We start from the raw sequence: 21,974 nt of genomic DNA on the forward strand, positions 1-21,974 counted from the left end.
AAGGACACGGGTGGTGGGGAGGCCAAAGCCACCCTTGCTTCTCTGGGCTGAGGTCCTGGTCTCCTCCAAAGCAACGGGAGGTGACATGCAGAGTGGTCCTGGGGACCAAGCTGGTAGGTGGACATCATCCCCAGGACATCACCCAGGTCACCCCAACACCACCCCCAACACCACCCCCCCAGTTATTTTTTAGGGGGTGCTGAGCACACCCACGATTGCAGAGCCCCAGAACCCCCATGGTGACACAGGTTCCCTGGTCCCCACCCAGAGCCGGCAGGGCTGGGCTGAAGGCTTTATTGAAAAATCAAAAACCACACGACATAGTAATTATTATTATACAACGAGGGAAAAAAAAAATAATCAACCCAACCTGCAGCAGAGGGACATCCCCGCCGTCCCCATCACCAGCCCCCAGCACCAGGGACTGCGCCCCCCCCCAGCACCCAGCCAAGATACCAAGAGGAGGAGAAGTGGTCTTGGCCAAGTGGTGCTGCTGTCCCCGAGCCCCCACAAACCCCTCGGTGCCCCCCAGCCCCAACCCGGCCTGGAGGCCTGAGGTAGTTGGGGGTACCCCATGCAGGAACACCCACCCCCGCCTCCAAAAGAGCGGGGAGGGTTTTGGGGCTCCCTGTGCCCTGCAGGAACAGGATGGTTGGTATTGCATCCAGAGGGGAGCAGGTCGGGTACCGCAGCACAGCCTGGGGGGCAGTGGGAGCCCTGGGGGGTCCCTGGCAGGTTGGGGGCAGGAAGCGGGTGTGTTGGCAGCAGGGCTGGCTGGGGGATGTGGGGACACTGGGTCCCCACGCGGTGGATGGCTGCGCTCTGCTGCGCGTTAGGGGGTGGCAGCCCCGAGGCCAACCTGGCTGGGCAGGGGGCTGCAGGTGGGTCCCACTGCTCTGAGCACCAGCCAAGGGCTAATGGACCTCGCTGGGAAAGCACGCGGTGACAGCCCAGCTACTCTGGGCAATGCCACTGCTTCCTAAAGGGAGAAAGGCCAGATCCTGCACCCCCAGCACACCCCGAGGGGGCTGGTTGGGCTGTCTCCCCTGCAAGGAAGCGGCAGCTGCCTGAAGGCAGGGTGCAGGCAGCGATATGCTGCCAGGCTGGCAAGGACACCCTGGCCCTGCAAGGGGCACTGGCAGGATCATGGTGATGACCATGAGGGACAGGGACACTGCTGCAGTCTGACATCACTGTTCCTGCTGCAGCAAGATGAGCTGGGGGACCTGGAGCTGGCAGATGCCCCCCACTGCCCTCCAAGCCCCCTGCTTCAAGGCACAAAGGTTCCCTGGCTGGTGCCAGCCCCACAGCTGCCCCTGCCCATGGGAATGCCAGCACCAATCCTCCGTGCACTGAAGAGAGTGGTGAGGACACAGGGGTGGCACCAGCCTGGAGCAAGCAAGCACGAGGAGCTGCTTGCTCTGGCTTCAGGGTGCTCTGGTTTTGGGGCACCCTGGCTGCCTCCCAACCCTTCTGTGCTGCTGCCCTAGAGCCACCCCCCATCCCCAGGAGCTGGTGGCTTGTGCGGTGGCACCAGGGTGGCCCAAACCCACACCCAGCACCTTGCGGAGGGTTTATTGCTGGCATGAACACAGTGATCTGTCAGGGCAGGGCAGCCCAGCTCTGGGAGGTGAGGGCATTTTGGGAACCAGGGACAGGCACGGGGTGCAGGAGCTCATGGCAGCACCCTCCCCACTGCCCGCCCCACTCCCTCCTCCCAGCACTGTTCCCGGCACCCTGGTCCCATGGGCCGGGTTGTCCCACAGGAACGCTCCCCTGATGCTGCAGTGGCCAAAGGCATTCGGTATCCCCGCTGAAGCAGGGGGGACACACCTAGCACCAAGCCCTGCAGCATCCCAAAAGCTGGCTCCCGACCCAGCTGCACCCCGGGGCCCTGGGCACCGTGGCAGGCTCCTTCGCAGGGCGGGGGGGCATTCGCACCGAGCCAGGGACTGGGTTAAGGCTGGAGAAGCAGCGAGAGGCAAAAGAAACCTGACTGCTCTCGCTCAGCCAGAGCCGGCTCAAAGAGTTCAGAGAATCTGTGCAAAAACAAAACTAAAGGGTTAAAGACACCCCCCCCCCGGAGACACCCCCCTAACCCCAAGCAGCTCTAATAAATACACGTGCGGTTTGCAGCTGGCGTCAGGCCGGCAAGCCCTTGCTCCGGCCCCGGGCCTTGCCAGGCAGCTCTGGTGCGCTGGAGGCAGCTCTTGGCGGGGGGCGCGGAAGATGTGTGCTTCGGGGTGGCTTCTGCACCTCTTTACTGTAGGTCTTCTCAAAAGGCTGCACTGAGCTGGGTCCCAGCCCGCTGTAGGGGGTCCCCCCCCTGCAGGCTGCTTCTGCCGCTGCTTCTACTCTGCAGCTGGGGAAGGCAAGAGAAGGTAAGGGGCTGGGGGATCCGTGCAGTGCCCCCCAGCATCCCTCTGCCCCATCCCCCTGGGCCGCCAGGTCTTCACAGGCCAGCAGAGCCTCAGCAGCACCTGAGCACCCTGCCCAGCAGTGATGCAGGTCCCACAGGCACTTGCACAGGTTGTGTCCCCACAGCTTTGCCTACGTGCTAACTTATCCCCAGACTCCACTTGTGCCAGCTGGAGTGAAGCCCATGCACGCTCGCTGCCTGGCCCACAGGCAGGGCTTCCCCATCCTGTCCCACTCCTCCCAGAGCAGCTTCCCAGCCTGGAGCAGGACTGGGATTCACTTACTGTCCTCCTCCCAGCCCTCTGCCACTCCTGCCAGCTCGTAGTGCTTCTTGCGCAGCTCCCCCAGCTTCTGCCGCTCTTTCTGCAGCTGGTTTTCCAGCTCCAGCACCCGCACCTGAAGGACATCACGCACACCATGGCCAACCCGCAGCCTAGCACAGCACCTAGCTGGCATGGAGCTGTGTGGGGCTGGGCACCCCTCCTTCACACCCATTATCCCCCCAGTATCAAGCCCAAAGACCACCAAGGTACATCCCATGAGTGCTCTGATGGCAAGTGGTCCTGGGGAGGGGGATCAAGCTCAGGTGGCTGCTGCCTGCGCAGGCAGGTGTGGGCAGGGCAACCCGCATGGGCACCCCGGGAGGGGGAACTCCCCAGGGCTGCCCCACGCCAGGCAGAGGTGGGTGCTGTGGGGCAGCAGGCAGACAGGGGCAGGGGGAGGCCCAGGGCTGCTGTGCCATGATGGGGATGGTGTCAGGGAAGGCTTGACGACTACCTGCATGTGGCTCCCGGGAAAACGGATGGCAGCCTTCCCATCTTGGCGTCTCCCCAGGAGCTGGTGCTGCCTGGGGCCAGGCAGCTGGGCAGGGTACCCCATTCCACTGCATTTGGTGCCCCCCCCACCTCTCCCCCAGCCCCAGCAGTCTCCCCCTTGTTAGCCCAAGCAAGGCACCAGTGGGCGTGTACCCCAAAACATGGGCAAACCTCCTACCTGCGAGTCCATCTCCTGACGCTTGATCTGGGTGAGTGTCATGCTGGAGAAGTCCATGCTGTCTGCGGAGGACATCACCACCAGCCCTGCTCAAGCTCTGCTCCCCAGCGCGGACACCCCGGCAGCTCCGTGCCGCTGGCAGGGTCTGCCACCATGCCGCACGCCGGCAGCAAGCGAGGGGCAGTGGCAGGCAGAGCCCACCGGGGCACAGCCACCCGAGAGGGCACGTGCAAAGAGCGGAGTTTTCGGGGCAGGTCTATCGTCCTGCGGCCCCACACTTACCTTTCTCCTCCACCTGCGACTTCCCAGCTTTGGTGGAGGCTACCACGCCGGCTGTGGCCTGGTTGACACCCCGGGAGGCTTGCTGGAGCTTACAAAGGTTGGCGCTGTCTTTGTCAGCCTTCACCTGCCGGGGCAGTGAGCACTTAGGGCTGCCGGGCAAGCAGAAGACCAGCCCCGCAGTTTGGGGTGACCACACGGTGCCCCCGGGTCACCCCAAACCATGGCTAGGGGAGCAGCGTCCTGAGGGGCTCCTACCTTGGAGGCTGCTACCAGCTGGGCAGTGCTGGCGGCGATCTCCCGGGAACAGACCATCAGCTCCTCGAACGTCCCCTTGCCTTGCACCACCAGATCGGCCGCATCGCTGCAGGAGGGCAGAGAGGGGCTGGAGCATCCTCCCACCACCTCAGTCCCCTCCCCGTGGGGACAGCAGCACCCTGCCACCCTCTCCCCGCTCTGGTGACAGTGGCACTTACACCATGACGGTGGCACCCCACCCCACCGCCTTGGAGGCGGAGATGAGACCCTCGGTCCACCGGGAATTCTTGGCGTAGAACTCCTTGGGGGACGCTGCACCCTGCCATTGGGAAAGGCATGGTCACACTTTGGGGACAGGGGGGTGGGCAGGGCTGGGGACCCCCAAACCCCTTGCTCTCAGGGAAATGGAGTACGTCAAGGTTTCATTTAGGATGTGCGTAGCAGCTGGGGAGACAGTGAGCCCAGGGGGTCATGGGGTCCCCCACATGGGAAGGGGGATCAGGGACCTCTGTGACACCCCAGGGACCATGGCCATGGTGAGACGCCGGGGCTAGGGCAGAAGCTCCTGGCAGCCAGCGTTGATGCCCCAACAGGCCAAGCTTGGAGCAGCAGGTCCCCTGCAAGTGTGCGGTGACCCACGGCTGGCCCAGCTCCTGCTGCCCCATGCTGTGCTTGCACCCCTGCCCGTGGCTCACCCGTCCGCTCTCCACGATCTCTCTCTGGAGGTCCTTGGAGGCCAGGACCAGGACATGGATGGCCTGCATGAGGCCCGTGCAGGAGCCCAGGATCCTGCGAGACAAGCCCCACTGAGCCCCACATGTGGGGCAGGGAGACCCCAGAGCTGTGGGGCAGCCACTCTGCCTGCAGCCCTGGGCCCCAGCCTGCCTGCCTGGCCCCCTCCAGTGCCCCGGCCCCTGCTCACCTCTCATTCACTTCCAGTTTGACCCCAGTGTCACCAGCTCGTGCCTTACTCAGCATCTCCTGGTGGAGGGGGGAGAGGATGTACTGAGCCAGTGGTCCCGGCAGGCACGGCACCCATGGGTGCCTTGCGACACACAGCAACCCTCACCTCAATCCGGGCAGCTGCTGTTTCAATGGCCGCTGCCGTTGCTGCCATCTCCTTGTCCACCAGGTCACCCAGCTCCTCCTGCTTCATGTCCAGCCCTCTGGGCCGCAGCTCCTGCAGAGGGGACAGGATGAAAGGGACCGTCCGGGGGTGGCACAGCCCCTCTGGCAGTGCCCGCCGTGGCCTGACCCCGTCACACCAGCCCTCCTGGGGCACCCACCTCCCCGATGGCGCTGATCTGCCTCAGGCAGGTTGTCACCAGGCTGCAGTCGGCGCCTTCCACTGTCCCTGGGTCTTGCAGGGCACTGAGGTAGCTCACAGCCTTGCTGCCGCACTGCTTGCACATCTCCAGCAGACCTGCGCAGGCAGCACAAGAGGCTGAGGGTGCTGCACGTGGGGACAGGGCCACCCAACCTCTGTCTGCCCCAGCTCCTGCCCACCCTGGCCCCTGCCTGCCCCAGCATCCTACTTGCCCCAGCATCCTGCCCGCCCAGTCCCCTGCCCGCCCTGGCCCCTGCCATCGGGCAGCACTCACGGTCGGCAGGCTCCATGGGGGCCATGTGGGAGGTAGCGCTGCCCTGCAGGAGGGTGTCACTGACAAGGTGGGCGAAGAGGGCCAGGCAGGGCAGCAGGGAGCCCACAGCTGCAGCGGGAGAGCAGAACACGCCTCAGCCTTGGCGGGTGCTGCCCCTTTCCCCCAGCCCAGCCCCCACCAGCGCTGCTGGCTCTCACCTGCGTGGTTGGAAAGGTATTTGCTGTGTGCGTCCCTCAGCCGCTCCACACACTCGGAGGCCGCTAGTGTCCTGGACAGGAGGCAATCTGCAGGCAGACAGCAGGCAGGACTCAAACGCGGGGCGTCCCTGCGTCTCTGCCGCTGGGATAACGCCAGGTTTGCCAAGCACCAGGGAACTCACCTGCTGAGCCGGTGCAGCCGATGTGAGCCGGATCCTCCAGGCGACTGAGGGCATCCTGCACCATCCGCTCCGCCTCCTGCGCAGTGCCCTGCAGCAGGGCGAACTGCTCCTCGGCCAGGCGCCGCTGCAGTGCCTGCTCCTCACCTTCCTGCCAAGCCAGCGCAGGCATCATGCCCCTCCCGCCCCATGCCAGGGATCACCCCCACTCCCCATCACCGCCTTCAGCTCCACCAGAGCCCTGCAGCTCAGTGGGGAGGGAGATGCCCAGTGCTGGTGGTGCCCCCAGGGTACCTTGTCTCTCAGCTGGGTCTGCAACGTCTCCAGCTCCATCTTGCTGCTCTCCTGCTCGCGGCTGAGCATGTCCTGCAGCTGCTTCAGCTCGGTCTGCAGGGCAGCCATCTCCTCCCCGTGCCGCTCCGCTGCCAGTCTCAGGCTGTCCCTCTCCTGCTCCAGACCAGCAATCTGGGTGCTCTGCTCCGCTCCTGCCTGGGTGGGCACAAAACAGTGGTCAGGGCTGTGCCAAGGGTGAACACTCATTTAGGATCCTGGTTTGGGCTGGGTACATCGCAGTCCATGCAAGTCAGAGCTCTGCATCACCCACCACCTGGCAGCACCCTTGCAGCACCCACAGCCTCGCATGAGGCCAGCTGAGGCTCCCTGGGGAGCCCTTTTGCTTTACCAGTGGAAAAAAAAAATCACTTCTGCTATGACTGTCAACATCCCGACGGAGGAAAAGATGAAGGGCACTGGCTCCTAGCCCTGGAGCCAGCTCTGCCTCACCCTTGTCCTGCTGCAGAGTCTCTGCCCACCCCAGGGACAGGCAGCTCCATTTTCCTGCCAGCTTCTGGCTTCTACAACAAACCTGGACACCCCTGCTGTCCTGCACAGCTTTGCGGGCATGAAATACCCTCTGGCACAGCAGCAAGCTCATGCAAAGGCTCGCAATGCAATGGCACGCTCCCTGCCTGGGTTTTACAGCGGGCAGGGCCGCCTTGCCTGACGCTGCTCTTGCAGGGATTTTGTCCAGCGATTTGTGCTGGCCATTGCTCTGCATGCTCTTGTGCCCAGGAGCGTTAAACCCCCTGATATGATCATTAAACCTGTCTAGATGTGGGGAGGAAGAAGACAGGGAGTTGGTTATCAGGCCAAGGATGGCTAATACCTCCTGACTGGGTGATACCTCGCCCAAGCACCATGACGGCAGGCAGGCCACTCCTTCGCCCAGGCTGCCTGCCCCAGGGCAGTGGTGAGGCTGGCAGGGGCCACCCACGGGCTCTCACCTGCGTGCTGGACTCCAGTGTGCTCTGGAGGATCTGCAGCTCCTGTCTGCTGGCTGCCAGCTCCCGCTTCAGCGTGTCCAGCACCTCTGCCTGCTCCTGAGACTGCAGGCAAGAAGAGAGGTTACTGGCAACGGTGTTCCATGGGCAAGCTCCCATCCCATCCCTGGCATGTGTCCCCCCACCCCATCCCTACTCACCTTCCTCTGAGCCTGCTCGCTCACCCGCTGGAAGGAATCCTCCAGCTCTTTCCTCTCCCGCTCCACATCCCCCTGGGCCTGCCTGGCCGCTGTCACCTGCTTGGTCACCTCCGCATTCTGGTGATGGCAGAGAGGGGGCTCAGTGACCCCCGGTATCAGGGGCATGGATGGGAAAGGCGATGCCGAGGGAGTTTCAGGGAGCCCACCTTCCGCAGCAGGTCAGCGTGGTTCTGCACCAGCTCACTGTACTTCTCCTTCAGCTTGCTGTAGCGCTGCTCGTTGGCCTGCGCCCGTCCTGCCATGCACGCAGGGATGCCGAGGTGAGCGCCCAGGACCCCCACCCTGGGGCTCACCCTCACCCCACGCTGGATGCCAGCTCTCCCCACTCACTTTCAATCTCTGTCAGGCTCCTTTGTGCCTTCTCAGTGTCCTCCCGCTGCTTCTTCAGCTCCTCCAGCTCTGCGCGCAGGAACTCACTCTCGTCCTGCGCCTGCTGCTTCAGGTGCTGCTGCTCAGCCAGCTCAGCCTCTAGCTCGCTGGCGCGACCGCGCAGCTGCACTGCGCCCCGTGCGCTCTGCAAGGATGGCAGGCAAGCAGGCACTGTCCAATGCCTACCGGTACTGTCTGGTGGCCACCGAATGGCTAGCATCCCAAGAGCCGCACATGCAGCAGGGTGAAGCACTAAGGATGCTGGGCAGTGGGAGTGAGCCTCCTCCCCACCCTGCCCAGCAGGGACACAGCCCCCTGGCACACGTAGAGACCCCTGTATGGGCAGGAATGGCTGCACCAGGGATGCAGAAGCCATCAGGGACAGGGCAGGACAGAAAGGGTCATGACCTTGCCCACCTGGGGACGCAGCCACCATCCCACCAGCCCCATTCCCAGTGTGAGTGCTGGGTCTCATCCTGCTCCTGAGTGCTGCATGAGTGCTCACTGTGTGACACCACTGGATAGCTGTCACCCACCTCAGCCTTGAAGTTCTCCAGCTCCTCCCTCAGGGCTGCAATCTCCCCATAAAGCTGCTCAATTAACCGTTCCCTGGGAAGGAGAGACACCAGGTACATTGTCATTGCCACCAGCCACGCCGGTGCCATGGGGATGCATCCTGGGAGGGGAGGCATCCCCTGTGCCACCGCAGCTCCTTCGTCACACCAGCCTGGAAGGTGGCTGTGGTGCTGTGCCGGGGAGGGAGCTCCTAGTCCAAACTCATCTGCCTCCGCGGCATCACCAGGACTGCTTACTTGTCATCCTTATTCATCCCGTTCTGGCTGTTGAAGTTGAAGGGGTCACTGCTGAAAGAGCTGCCGAAGATGTCATCAAACTTATTGTCAAACAGGCTCTGCGGGGAGAGCAGCACGGACCTGGAGTGAACCCACGACCACCAAGGAGCCCTCGCCCCCCTCCACGTGCCCCGCAGCACCACCAAGCCAGCCCACGTGCTGGCAGGGCTGCTGCCTGGGCACCAGGGCTGGATCCCCGCCGCCGCTCCCAGCACGCTGAATGTGCTGGGACATGTTCAACATGGAGCATCTCTGCTCCGTCCCCTCCTAACTTCCGGGGGGGGCAAGATCCCCAAAGTCATGTTGCCACACACCCCCTCCCCTCCCCATCCGAAACACTCAAGAGCCTGAGGACAACCCTGGGTTGAGAGGGGCGTGAAGACCTAATGCAAGCACACAGAGCTGAGCTGCCATGTACGCCAAGTATCTCCAGCTGGCCATCACTGGAGGGCACCAAACCACTAAGAAAAGCCCTGTGAGATGAATTCAGCCTGGCTTCAGACCTAGCAGCACTCACAAGTGACACCCAGCACCCACCAAGCCCCCTGCAGGGATGCTCCCCTGTGCCTGAGGCCATCCCCACTGTCTCAGCCCCACCGCAGCATGGTTTTGGAGAAATAATCCGAGTCTCAGAGCTGAAGGGCACCCACCATCCCCTCTACATCCCGAGGGCACAGGCAGCACCACAGTGGCTCACCTGTGAGGCCGTGTCCATCTCCACCAGGTCTGTGATGGGCTCGCTGTCAGGTGAGGATGCCTCAGCGGGGATGACCACCACGGGGCTGATGTGCTCCGACAGCGCCGAGGCACGCAGGAAATTGGGAGGGTTCTGAGGAGGGAGGGGAGCATGGCTGGGTGCTGGGGGACCAGCACTGCTGCAGGATTTCAGGCACAGTTGGCCAAAATCCTGCCCAGATGCTGAGGTGGTCATGCCCAGACTCGTGGGAATGCAGCCAGGACCCATGGGGACTGATCCTGGCAAGAGCTGAGGGTCAGTGCGCGAGGGGATCCCAGCCAGAGGGACACCTCCATCCCGCAGGTTCCCACCCAGAGAGGGCTGCAAGGATGAGCCTCAGGCCCCACGAGCCCCACGCTGTCACTAGCCCTGGGAAGCCGGGCAAGGCAGCAGGTGACCCTTTTTGGACACCCTCCCAGTGCCACCGGCCCCATTGCTGCTCCTGGCCATGGGGGCCTGGGGGCCACAGGGTCTCACCTCTGGCAGCTGTGGGATCTGAATCAGCCGCTTGAAGTACTGCAGGTTGCTGGAGCGGTAGAAGAGGTCCTTCAGCCTGCAAGGGGCAAGGAATGGTTAGGGACCCAAGCCAGACAGCCCATAGCAAATGCAGGTAGCTCCAACCCCCTGCCTGGCTCCAGGAGGGGGCCACTGGGCTGTGCCGGAGGGGACATGGTATGTGCTGCCACCAAACCCACAGCAGCTCCTGGGAAGATCCCATCAGCAGCCTCCCTTCTCTGGCAAAACCTGACTGCTGGAGACTTTTTCCCGTAACGCCAGGACCTGATGAGCAGGGAGAAGGACCTGAAACTTGAGCAACCTGCTCTAGTGGGAGATGTCCCTGCCTATAGCAGAGGGGTTAGACTAGATGGTCTTCAAGGTCACTTTAAACCAAAGCACTTGAGTCTATGAATCCATGAGCCGCAGCAGAATGGCTGCACTGGGATGCATCGAGGCACAGCCACCTCTCTGTGCTGTCCTCACCACAGCCAGAGCTTGAAAGGGACAGCAGAGGAACACCACCACTGCTCCCACGATGACCCCAGCCATCAGCGGGTCGGGGGCTTCCTGCCTGGAGGCCACGTCTGCATCATCACCTTCAGCTTCCCACAGCAGCATCTCCCCCAGGAGCAGGGCTACCTCCCTTTGGATCTCCAGTTCTGGGGAGGAGTGGCAGTGCCTGGCTGTGCCACTCGGGGCTCCCCTCCCCCCCCAGCCACCCCAGCAGGTATCTTGGTACCCACCCCAAGGTCTCTGCCCTGGGTGGTCAGAGCCCATGCACACCCCTGCTATCTGCCGACGTCCATGGCCTGTGTTTTTCCCACAGGCACTGGTTTGCAGTTTGTGACCTGAATTGAGCTGTCCCTCAGTGCCATGACATCCTCCCCCCACGCTCTCAGTGGTCAGTTTTCATTCCGACTACCCTAAATAATCACGTACCAGAGGCCACGGCACTTCACTGCACGCTCTTTTTTGAGCTCATTTAAAATACAGCGAGAGGACTGGTTCCAGCACCATCGCTGGAGATCACCTCGACATACTCACTGGTACAAAATCCAACCATTTGTCTCCTCTCCTTTCTGCAGTTACTAATCCAGTGCCCTCACATCTCATAGCATCATGCCATGGGCAGGGCCCCCTCCTCCCAGCCCAGGCTGCTCCCAGCCCCGTCCCCTGCCAGGGATGGGGCACCCACAGCCGCTCTGGGCAGCCTGTGCCCGTGTCACCACCCCCGCGGTGCAACATTCCTTCCCTCTGTCCAGCCTAACCCCACCGTCATTCAGTTCAAAGCCGCTGCCTTGTGCTGGGGACCCCAGAGCTGGAGCAGCGCTGCGGGGGGCTGTGAGGAGAGCGGAGCAGAGGGGGAGCATCCCCTCCCTTGAGCTGCTGGTGATGCAGCCCAGCAGGTGCTTGGCTTTCTGGGCTGCAAGTGCACATTGCTGGCTGATGTCCCATTTGTCACTCAACAACTCAAGAGTATCCTCCAGTCCTTCTCCTTGGGGTGATCTCCATCCATCCCCCCCATGCCCCCACCCTCCAGTCTGTGCTGATATTCGGGATTGCCCCGACCAAGGTGCAGGACCTTGCACTTGGCCTGGTTGAACTTCATGAGGTTCTCATGGACCCACTGCGCTGGCCTGTCCAGGACCCTCTTGGATGCCACCCTTTCCCCCCAGCACCTCAGCTGCACCACTCAGCTTTTCACAGGATAGTTCCATTTTCCCCCAGTATTTATTTTGGAAATAAATAATGTATTTATTTTGTAAATAAATAATGTATTTATTTTGTAAATAAAAAATGTATTTATTTTGGAAATAAATACCTTACTTCCTACCGCAAATCACCCTGCAGCAGCTCATGGCCTCTCATGTACCCAACGCCCAGCTCCCCCATGTCACACGGAAGACCCTAATCCCACTCGCTGTTCCCCTGCTGTGCCAAGAGCTGGCTCAGCCCCTGGGCTGCCTCCCTCCCCTATTCCTCGAGCCCTTTTTATGAACCAGCACCGCAGCACCTCTCAGCCCTGGGGCACTGGCAATATTCCAGCAGCATCACACGTCCGAGGTCTCAGGTAACTGGGTGACCATGACTTGGTTCTGCTCGTCCTACACCTTTTATCTCCTGCTTTTAAAATCTCTTTCATTGGTATCTTGATTTGGGACAGACACAGATGTTGTGAGCCCTTTAGATGTCTTTCCAACCCCAAAGCCACCTCTGCTGCACTGCACCACCCAGCCGCATTCCAGGCACCCAAGCTCTCTCCGAGGCAATTCACGGACCCCTCCTCAGCTTTGAACAACCAAAGGTTTCATCCTGTGGCTGCCCCTTCTAACAAGCTCCTTCAGCTTTGTGCAACTGGCATTTTTTTGGGAATTCAACAGAACTAGGGGGAAAATCTCTTTTCCCTCTCCCACGCCCCCAGCACCATAAGTGTGAGTCGCCCCCAGGGCTTGCGAAGACCCTCCCTCCCGCAGCAGCATCTCAAACCACCTCCACATGCTGCTTGCAGTCTCCTAGCTCACTTCTCCTACCAATGCATCCCTTTCCTGAATGAGCCATCACAAGCAGAAAATGCTGTTAAGGGTGCTGAGCACCCTGCTCACCCAACACCCAGTCTGGGGCGCCCCCAGGGTGTCCCCAGCAGCAACCCCCTGCTCAGCTTCTCAGCCCATGCCCAGGCTTTCATCTCAGCATGCCAGCTGCAAATTGCATTTAAAACTGCAATTAAAAGGTTTGAGGGTTTTAAATGGTCAGACATGCTGTCAGTGGCTGAATGCCTCGTTAGAATTAACAACGCTGTTATCTGGTAATTCAATAGCTGTGGATTAGCCAAGCGGAGCCGCTGTCCTGGAAGAAAAGGAAAGTTGAAGCAGGCTGGATTTCAGAGACCCAGGCAAGACTGACTCATACATGTCTGCCATCTCCATCACACAGCTGCTGAGCCCTGGCATGGGGGCTCCAGCACCCCTCTGCACCCCCTCTGCCCTGGGTGCACGCCCAGAGCATCCCCAGCAGCGGGGAGTCAGCGCCCCAGGTCTGGGCACTCACTTTCTGAACTGCTCCAGGAAGCGATCCCGGTGGCCCTGCAGTGTATCCGCTGGCAGACCTGGAAGAAGCAGCAAGCAGAAACATCACCAGGCACCTCTGTGCTGGGAAGGAACACAGATCAGGGGACAACCCACTGGGGGACAGCCACGTGGGGATGGGTCTTTCCCAGAGATGGCCACCCTCCTCCCCAGGGTCTGAATGTGCTGGGCTCAGTGTCTCGCTGCAGAAGTGGATGGCGTCCCCCCCCAGATGCTCCCAGGACAGGGAAAAGCAGCAAGCTGGCGTTCAGGCAGTCACCACAGCAACTGGAGGTCCTGGGGGACATGGGTTCTGCAGCCAGTGCCTCCCCAAAGCCAGGAGAGCTCCTGGGGGGCACTGTCCCTGTGGCTGAGGGGTGTTCAGCGGGGCAGGCTCCCCCAGCACTTGCACCTCCTCATTCCTTGCCATGGCAACTCCCTTCGCCCCCCCAAAAAGGCTGGGAAGGAGACAAAGGGGGTGAACATCCCATCCTGACCCGGATGGTGACCCCCAGTGCCCCCCTCCATGTCCTCCCCCGCCCGAGGCAGTGGCGCTGGGGACACTCACAGGAGTGGAGCTTGAAAAGCAGCTTGACGGTATAGTCGTAGAGGTGGCTGCAGTCCAGGATCACCTGGATGAGCGGGGCCAGGCGGCACTGACCCGCGGCCGTCACCGACACTGAGCGCGACATGTCCAGGGAACTGAACACTGCGGGGAAGGAACATGGGATCAGGCCACGGCGGCACCGACAGCACCGCCGGGTGCCACACTGTCGGCTGTGTCCACAAACATCACCTGGAGCCAGACCTTTGCCCAGAGCAAGTTACCTGCTGGCCCTTGGGGACCCAGCCCGCTGCCCCGCAGCCATTTACATCAGTGGGCAGGGAAATTCCCACCTGGGACCCCCATGCAGGCCTGGGAACACTTTAACTGGGCACCATGGGCTGGAGGTGCCCAGCACCCCATGCCCCAGCTGGGTCCGCAGGCATTGCTCCCGGCCCCCCGAGAACACACGGCCCCTGTGCTCTGCCCATTGCTGCTGTCCCACTGGCATCCAGGCGCGCCAGGCGTGCTGGTGGGGGACACTCCCAGAGCAGCCAGGAGCAGCAGGCAGCACCTCACACCCACAACCCTCCATCCACATCACGTCGAATTGCATCTCGTGCCAGGATGTGCCCCATGACACAAGGGCACGAAGGTATTTCTGCCAGAGCTGGGGCCAGCCAGGGGCATGGGATGCCAGGCTGCTGGAGATATGTCCAGCGACTGTCCTTGTGGGTCTCCCACAAGTCGTGGGACACCTGCCCACAGAGTGTGCTCGGGCAGCTGGCAGACTAGTAGGGTGGTAGGAGAAGATGGCAGCTTCAACTCCCTCTGTCCAGCAACTCCCCTCCAACGGGCAGAGCAGTGAGAGCCCCCGCGAGCAGTCTGAGGATGGGGCTGCACCACACGGATGAGCTCCCCGGCACGGGCACCATCCTGCTGTGCCAGGGCGTGGGCACAAGATGAAGGTGCTGCTCCAGTTCTGCTGAAACAGAGCCCTGCCCTGCCAGCACCCACAGCCTGATGCCTGCAGCAGATCAAGGCTTGTTCCAGAGTTGCTTCAATTTACTCTAAACCTGACCCTGCTCGAGTGTGCAGAGGTGTGTGACAGCCCTGAGGGCTGAGACTGGTTTGTTTTTACCCCTCTGCTTGCTTGTGCAGGAGGAGGGCAGGGTGCCCCCCCAGCTCCAGCACTGCCGCAAACACCTGCAGCAGCTTGCGTTCATTGTTAATAAAAACCGAAACCTGTTGCAAGCCCACAAGTAAGACAAGAAGAGATTCAGCCTGGGGAGGCTGCTGGAGCGGGAGAGCCCAAAGCCTGGGTGGTGGAAGCCATGCAGGTGGCAGGGAGTGGGGTGAGGTGATGTGACCAGCCTCAAGGCACTGTCAGAGGGATGCCACAAGGCAGTATGGCACGCCAGGACTTCAGCTAATAACAGCTCAGGTGAAGTGCCCAGAAAAGAGAGAAGCTGTGATGCCCTTAGACAGCATCCTTCCCAGCCTTCCCCCAGTGCAGCTCAGCCCCCATCGACCCCCCACCCAAACCTCCGGCAAGGCAGCATGGGGGCTTACCTGTCTGGAAGAGGTTCAGCTCACACTCCAGGTAGTCAAACATCTCCACTGTCAGCTGAAAACTAAGAAAAAGGGATGAGGATGGTTGGGGAGCATCCTCGGAGCCACCCCTGGGCCTCAACCTGTGCCAGACACCAGAGGGATGAGCGGGTGCTCCAGTGTGGATGCACCAGCCCTGCCCAGGGGCTCTGCCTGCTCCCAGCACCCATGGCAGGGCTGGGGGGAATGTGCAAGGTCCCGTTCCCAGCTTGGTCATGCTGCCGGTGCAGCTGGGCAGTGCTGTACCACCCTGCCTGCATCCACACCCCTCCCCTGCCTCCCACCCCTGCCCTGTGCTCACAAATTATTGACGTCATTCTCCCCTGCTTCGTCAAGCTGCCGGTCAGACATCTGGAGATTGCCGGGGAAGCGGGGATTCTGCGTGGGGAAACAGGAGTCAGGAAAGGGTTTCGGACTATCTCCTGCTCTGGCCACAGCTCTGGGAGCACCAGGGCTGCTGATCTTGGTGCAAGAGACCAGCGTGGCTCTTTGGAAGCACCGAGGGAGTGATGTGGGGCAAAAGGAGGCTAACACGAGGTCTGCTGAGCCCTGGCTGACTGCAGCATCCCCAGTGCATAGTGCCCATATTCTCCCCAGCAAGAAAAGCCACTCCTCCTGGGGCTTAGAAAACTGCTGAGCAGGGAGGAGATGGGGCTGCCAGCTTGTGCACAGCATCGACGAGAGCTGGAGGGGAAGGAGCCAATATCTGCTCCAAGGGGCAAAGCCTCCTCACGCTGCCCAGGCATTTCAGGGAAGGTCACGTCACAGCTCCAAACCAAATTGGGGTGATGGGTACAGCCTGGCTTCATAAAACACCTCTTTCCAGCAGGGCTCGAAAAGTAAGGAAACATCGCAGGTGTCCGGCCACAGCCAGTAACCGTGAGGATGAGGGTGCTCAAAGCCATGCAGGGATGTGCTCAGGTACAAGCCCACCACAACCTTCCATCCTGCTTTTGGCAGCACACTGTTATTTTCACACCACAAGTATATTCTATTCTATTCTATAAGAAAGCCTCTACCTAAATAGGAAGTTTCATCGACGTGTGTGGCTTCCTGAGGCGGGACAGGGCATGCCACGTTACTTAGTGTAAATGTGCTCCCCACTGCCCCGGCAGCCAGCACGGCACGTATGGAGCAGGTCTGGAGCCAGCACCCCTTCCCCAAGGGCCAGCCCAAGGAAGGGACCTGCACAGCAGTGCTGCTCCGGAGGCTGGAAACAAGCTCCTGATGATGAGGAAAAAATCCATGTGTGATGGATACCTGGATTTCCCCAGGATGCTCCTGTGCCCAGGAGCACACATGGCCCAAGAGCCCAAAGGGGAGAGAGAAAATGTGAATTTTGGTGACTGGCACCGATTCTTTCAGGCTGGGGACAGCAGTGGGTGGGACAGGATGGGAGACCGGCCGGACCGAGCCCACGGCATGCTGTGTGTAGCGACATTTATCAAACGGGACAGATGAAGGAACGCAGAAGTCCCGGGAGCACCGAGGCTGCTGGGGACCAAGGGGTTTGCTCTGTGCTACCTCGTCCTGCGCGCCTGATAAATCTAACATGAGATTTATGGTCTGCAATGAACTGGGTGTTCATAAAGAAACTCAAATCTGTGACTCTGTTTAAAGTTCTGCTGAGAACTGAAGTTGTGCATGCTTCAGCAGCGCTCAGATCATCGTTGCTGCACGGCCGTTCTTAAATATTCAGGCTGACTTGTCACTTCCACTGCACTTTTCCTGGCCATATGAAAGCCTCATTTCAGAAAGCTCTAAAGCCTTACATCCAAACTTCGGTCCCAAGCAAAGGCAGGTTTCTATACACATCCATTTCCTTTGCTGACCACAGCAAATAACCCTCCATGCTCGCATGCTGCTCAGAGCAGGTGCTGCTGCTCAGCCTCCTTCGTGCACCAACAGGAACACGTCCCCAGCCCAAATTCCCGGCATCCCTCCCCATGTCCATGGTGATGCAGAAAAGCCAGGCTGCACTATAAGGGTTTTCCAGATTTACACCTCAGTGCTGGCCCTTGCCCTGCCTACGCTGTCTCCTGCCTGTCCCTGCCACCAGGGCTTGCTCTAGCTCTTGTGGATCTTGCCAGGGCAGTGCTGGGGATGGGCAGCAGCTGCTCTGACGGTGTGGCACAGCATGGCATGGCCCCCATAAGCCCTCCCTACTCCAGAACCCCACACGTCTCTTCCACCTCCTTCCACATCTAGGATACCTGGGAGAGAACATGCACCCCAAAAACTGGGGGTCTCTTACTGTTTCTCATAGCACCCCAACTCCTAGCCCAGCCCCGGTGCCTTCAAGGAGCCCTGGTCCACCATGAAACCTGCCACCCCCAAAGCACTGGTCCTCAGGCCAACTTTGATCCGGGCCAAGGATGGACACCGGCAGCCTGGGGCACGTTTCATGGAGGCAGCAGAACGGCCAGGACAGAGGAGAGGACAGCACTGGGATGGCTCTGCCAGTCCCTGTCCTGCCCTGAGTGTTGCCACTGCTTTTGCCCCAGCACGTCAGCGCCCAGCCCTCGCTGCAGTCTTGGGGAGAGGATGCTCACCTTGGTGTGGAACTCCATCTTGGTTCTCAGCAGTTTGAGGTAGATGCTGCAGAGCTGTCCATAGCCCTCGCTCAGGTGGCCCTGGGGACACCAAAAAGCTGTTAAGATCCAGGGCAGGCTGTGAACAAGCCTTCTCCCCTTACAGCATGAGTGACCCCTCCCTTACCTCCCCCCAAAAAACACAGCCAAACCCTCCCTAGTGGCACACAGGCTGCAGGCTGGCTTGCAGCAGATATGTTGAAGGGATTTGGTCAGGACCTTCTCATCATCTCTGCAGATTTCAGCGCTGCTTTTGACTGTCAGAGCGGTGTTTTACTGGGTTTTGCCATAAAATTGGGAGGCGGCATTTGATCCTGGTGGAAGGGGACAGCGAACATGACTGGCAAACCCAGTCCAGGGAGATCACAGCAGCCACCGGTCAGCCACGGCTGAGCATCTGCTCAGCCCTCGGAGCCTGGCTGCCCCTGGGAGAGACCACCCCCCAAGTCAACGCCACCCCCCCAGTCTGGCCACCGTGCTGGGTACTGCTGAGGGACCCCTGGGGTGTCCCCACTGTGGCAGCTGGTGGGGTTGGCTGCTTACCCACATCCTGCTCATGTCGCTCAGCTCGTTCTTGTATCTCACAGAGTCTTTCAGGACCTGGAGGAATGACAGTGATAATAAGCAGGCAGTGTGGGCAGCAGGCAAAGGTGTGCCATACTTCAAACCGGCAACTGGGGTAAGGAATGGGAGGCCCTGATGCCTTTCTGACTGCAGCCTGCCAGTGGTGTCACTACGCCAGCCCCAGGGTGCCTCAGTTTCCCCATATACATGGGACAGCAGGATCCTTGGTGGTGGCTCCTGCGTCGATGCCCATGCCCCACGCAGAGTGGTTTCCTCCGGCACCCATGCTGCAGTCTGCACTGGGATTTGCAGTGCAGAGGGGCTGTGGCAAGGCAGGGAGGGGTCCCTGCATCCACCCCCACCCAGGACTGACCCCCAGAAGGACACCAACACACCAGCATCTCCCACCATCCCACACAGTCCCGCTGGGAAAAGGATTTGGCCACAGGGCAGCTGCCGAGCAGGGCCTGTGACACTCACGTTCGAGTGGCCGTCCCGGAGGAGTTTGTGGAAGACGTGGCAGAACTTCCAGCAGAGCACGGCATTGCCGGACAGCGGCAGCCGGTTCACCACTGACCAGAAGGTCTGTGCTCCCTTCTCGTGGTGCGTGCCCAGTATGCATGGTGGCGGCTGGTCAAGGAAACGCTCCTCTCCCCTTCAGTGATGGAAAGCGGCCACCCCGAAGCCAGCTGGTACCCACAGAGCTGAGGGGGGCCAGGCCACCACGGGGAGCTGCCAAGTTCAGGCACACGCTGTCCCCTCTCCTCCAACCCTACACCACCTCTCTGGGAGCACCGTGGCACACTCGGGGCTTTGCTGTGCCTCTGCCAAGCCTTCCCAGCTGCCCTGCCGGGATGCTGGGATCTGCTTTTAGTGGCAGCATGCCCACAAGCACCTTTGGGGATTAAGCATCCTCACCCCAAGCAGACAAACTGCCGTGGGCATCTGCCTCTCCCGCCCTCCCAAGCAGTGGCAGCACTGGTGGCACAAGGCTGGACACCCACCAACAAGCAAAGGAGCAGGGACCCCATACCATGCCAGAAAAAAGACCACCATCATCAAGAGCCCCCAGGGTCCCACCCAGCCACTCTCAGCACCGCGCCTGTGGCCCCAGCTACACCAGCACCCCTCCCTGCACACCACCTTGCCGCTGCCCCTTTTCCAGGTGGCCCCAGCCCCGCTCCCATGCTCGCGTGTCCCACAGCCCGCTTCGGGAAGGATATTTCTGGCATGTTTCTCCTTGACAGCCACTTCCTGGGCATTAATAGCCTTATTGATGCTGACAGTCTGCAAAAGAGAAGTGGTGGAGGGGGAGTGAGATGGGAAGGAATTGAAGGGCCCCCCCCAGTCCTCCCTCACCCGCTGAGACCACCCCCCCCAGCTCTGCCGGCACCTGCCAGTGGCTGGGTCTCATCCAGGTCCCCAGCCCCTACTCGTGCCAGCTGGATGCTGCCCGTTGCCGTTGCCGGATGCCTTTCTGGGATGCAGTTGGCATCCACCAGGTTCAGCTGCTGCCAGGACTCATTTACTCAGGCTAACAACGACGCAATTAAAAGCAGTGACCACAAAGAACCCTCTCCTGCCCTTGGGGTGGTGGGACAGGCAGAAGGAAGGCAAATCCCTCCCCTGCCCTTGGATCATGGGCAGGAGCCAGTGCCTCCTACTCCGCTTGCAGTGTAAGGGGCATTTTAGGGGCACGGGGATCTGGCGGCGGGGCAGCAAGACCACCACAGGCTGCGGAGCAGAGCAGGGCTGGGGCTGCCTGTGCTCTCTGGCGGCAAAGGATGTGGCCCCAGCTGCGGCATCAGAGGGGCAGGAGATGGACCCGCTGCCCGCAGCACAGGCAGCTGCCCTGGCTGGCACCCGCTGCCACCTCCCCACCCCACCGCCGACGGGCACATCCAGACACGGCACAACCGGTCCCCACTGCCTGGAGACCCCTGGCGTGCTGATCCTGCCGGCAGCCAGCCCACCCCTCCTGTGGGGCAGGCAGCGGGGGCAGGCAGCCTCTCCCAGCACAGCCCTCCGCCGCTCTCCGCAGGAAAGGCAGATGTCAGGCACCTCGGGAAGCCCGCACCGAGGAGCCTGGGCAGAGCCACACTCCTTGTAGCCTCTGGAGAGGCAGAAGCAGCCGCTGGAAGCCTTGGCCAGGCTGGATTTCTAACACTACTCCACGCTGCCCCGTGCGGAGCCGTGCCAGCAGCGGGCACGCTGCGGCTGATCCTGCGTGGGAGCGCGGTGATGCTGGCACGGGCTGCCCTCTCCTCAGGTTCCCATGTGCTCGTAGCAGCACCAAGCACTCGCTGGGCACCTGCTCTGTGAATCCAGCTACTGAGGGATGAAACCGTTTGGCTCAGCACTGCCAGAAGTAGCTAATTGCTGATATAAACCAATTAAAGCAGTGGGATTATCTCAGTGCTGTCTTCACTGCAATCCTTCTTGCATCCCTGCTGGCTGGTCCTCTCCGAGGCAGCCCCGCTACAGCTTCATCACAACCGACCCCAACGACTCAGCGCCGAGCAGGGCTGGAGGGGCACACAGGCACTCCACGTCCAGCTGGGCATAGCCCAACCCCCCAGCGATGAGCCTGACCCACTCCCCAGAAAGTCTCTCTGCCACCAAAGCATCGGCCAGCTGGAGCAGGGACAATGCGTGGAAGGCTGAGGCAGCTTCTGGTCTCACCTACAGCTGCCAGCAGTACCCCCACCCCAAGGCTGAGTACCTCCTTAGCTGAAACTGCTGGGTCCTGATGCCCCAGTATGAACCAGTTCTGCTGTGGGAGTGCTGCTGCTCGCCCCAGCTATGATGGGCTGGTCCCTGCAGGTCTGTGGCATTTGCAGCCCCATCCCTACGGTGCTGGCTCTGCCAGGGACCACAGCAGGTCTCCAGCTGTTCACCGCACTCAGCACCAGGTCCCTGCTGACTGGGGACCACCGAGGTCACAAAGGTGACCAGTAAGGACCATGCAGGTGACCACAGAGGTCACCAGCAAGAAGCAAGAGGCTCATTTTGGGGTGGCAGGGGACCCAGATTGCCAGCTGCAAGACACAAGCATCCCGGTCCAGCAGTAGGCTGGACACAGCTTAGAACCTGCATCTTAGCTTGGTTTTAAGGAGAGCTGAGACATGTATTGTGGTGGAGAAACCTGACCCCACCAGACATCTCTTCCTGAGGGGTCTGATGGAAGCGAGCAGGCTCCCTACAGAGGAAGGCCAAGGGTGGGAGCCACCTCTGCAGCTCTGCCTGTCCTTGGGGCCACAGACCCTTGTCATTTATGAAAACCATAAAATTAAATTCAGCAATAATAAAATCCCAACAAAATCCTCAGGAAGTTACTGCTCTGGCAGCAGCGGCAGCCTGGAGCACGATGCCCACATCCCAATAGCCACTGGTGACACATGCCATAGATCCAGCTCCAGGTGCAACTTGTCCCTGTCCAAAATCCCAGTCCACAGCCAGGAAGGCACAGGCAGGCAGGACTGCCACCATGGGCCCTGGTGTGGCGGGGAGCCCCAGCACTGCTGTTTAAATGCATGTCCCACCTGGGGGGGGACTGGGACCACACGTAACAAGCTGAATGCACAGGCAGAGCTGGCAAGTGGAAGCCCGTGGCCAGGGGCAGGATGCGGGTGCTGCTCCCCGAAGCCAGCAGCTTTGCTGTGGCACGTGCCCACTCCCAC

General features: G+C 60.9%; 1 protein-coding gene across 4 annotated transcripts in view; it reads right to left on the reverse strand.

Annotated features, from left to right (window-relative positions):
- Positions 1 to 249: 249 nt before the first annotated feature.
- Positions 250 to 21,974, reverse strand: part of HIP1 (huntingtin interacting protein 1) — a 50,878-nt gene continuing 29,153 nt past the window's right edge. For 2 of the 4 annotated variants that reach the window (XM_037375174.1, XM_037375176.1), the window contains exons 2-31: positions 19,518 to 19,581; positions 18,775 to 18,917; positions 18,274 to 18,330; positions 17,692 to 17,772; positions 15,441 to 15,517; positions 15,101 to 15,162; positions 13,553 to 13,693; positions 12,968 to 13,025; positions 9,899 to 9,974; positions 9,383 to 9,514; positions 8,647 to 8,744; positions 8,371 to 8,443; positions 7,796 to 7,979; positions 7,612 to 7,700; positions 7,406 to 7,522; positions 7,209 to 7,310; positions 6,220 to 6,414; positions 5,929 to 6,076; positions 5,747 to 5,833; positions 5,550 to 5,657; positions 5,235 to 5,371; positions 5,018 to 5,128; positions 4,871 to 4,929; positions 4,644 to 4,737; positions 4,167 to 4,267; positions 3,949 to 4,054; positions 3,694 to 3,817; positions 3,412 to 3,473; positions 2,703 to 2,814; positions 250 to 2,362 (exon numbers count right to left, since the gene is read on the reverse strand). In XM_037375174.1, coding sequence (XP_037231071.1) covers positions 2,352 to 2,362; positions 2,703 to 2,814; positions 3,412 to 3,473; positions 3,694 to 3,817; positions 3,949 to 4,054; positions 4,167 to 4,267; positions 4,644 to 4,737; positions 4,871 to 4,929; positions 5,018 to 5,128; positions 5,235 to 5,371; positions 5,550 to 5,657; positions 5,747 to 5,833; positions 5,929 to 6,076; positions 6,220 to 6,414; positions 7,209 to 7,310; positions 7,406 to 7,522; positions 7,612 to 7,700; positions 7,796 to 7,979; positions 8,371 to 8,443; positions 8,647 to 8,744; positions 9,383 to 9,514; positions 9,899 to 9,974; positions 12,968 to 13,025; positions 13,553 to 13,693; positions 15,101 to 15,162; positions 15,441 to 15,517; positions 17,692 to 17,772; positions 18,274 to 18,330; positions 18,775 to 18,917; positions 19,518 to 19,581 — 3,009 coding nt within the window. In that variant the 3' untranslated portion in view covers positions 250 to 2,351. Of the gene's footprint in view, positions 2,363 to 2,694; positions 2,815 to 3,411; positions 3,474 to 3,693; positions 3,818 to 3,948; positions 4,055 to 4,166; positions 4,268 to 4,643; positions 4,738 to 4,870; positions 4,930 to 5,017; positions 5,129 to 5,234; positions 5,372 to 5,549; positions 5,658 to 5,746; positions 5,834 to 5,928; positions 6,077 to 6,219; positions 6,415 to 7,208; positions 7,311 to 7,405; positions 7,523 to 7,611; positions 7,701 to 7,795; positions 7,980 to 8,370; positions 8,444 to 8,646; positions 8,745 to 9,382; positions 9,515 to 9,898; positions 9,975 to 12,967; positions 13,026 to 13,552; positions 13,694 to 15,100; positions 15,163 to 15,440; positions 15,518 to 17,691; positions 17,773 to 18,273; positions 18,331 to 18,774; positions 18,918 to 19,517; positions 19,582 to 21,974 lie in introns of those variants that run through there. The other 2 variants (XM_037375175.1, XM_037375177.1) reach the window with 1 other exon arrangement.

This window comes from Falco rusticolus, chromosome 1, assembly GCF_015220075.1.
Source record: "Falco rusticolus isolate bFalRus1 chromosome 1, bFalRus1.pri, whole genome shotgun sequence".
Taxonomy (NCBI): domain Eukaryota; kingdom Metazoa; phylum Chordata; class Aves; order Falconiformes; family Falconidae; genus Falco; species Falco rusticolus.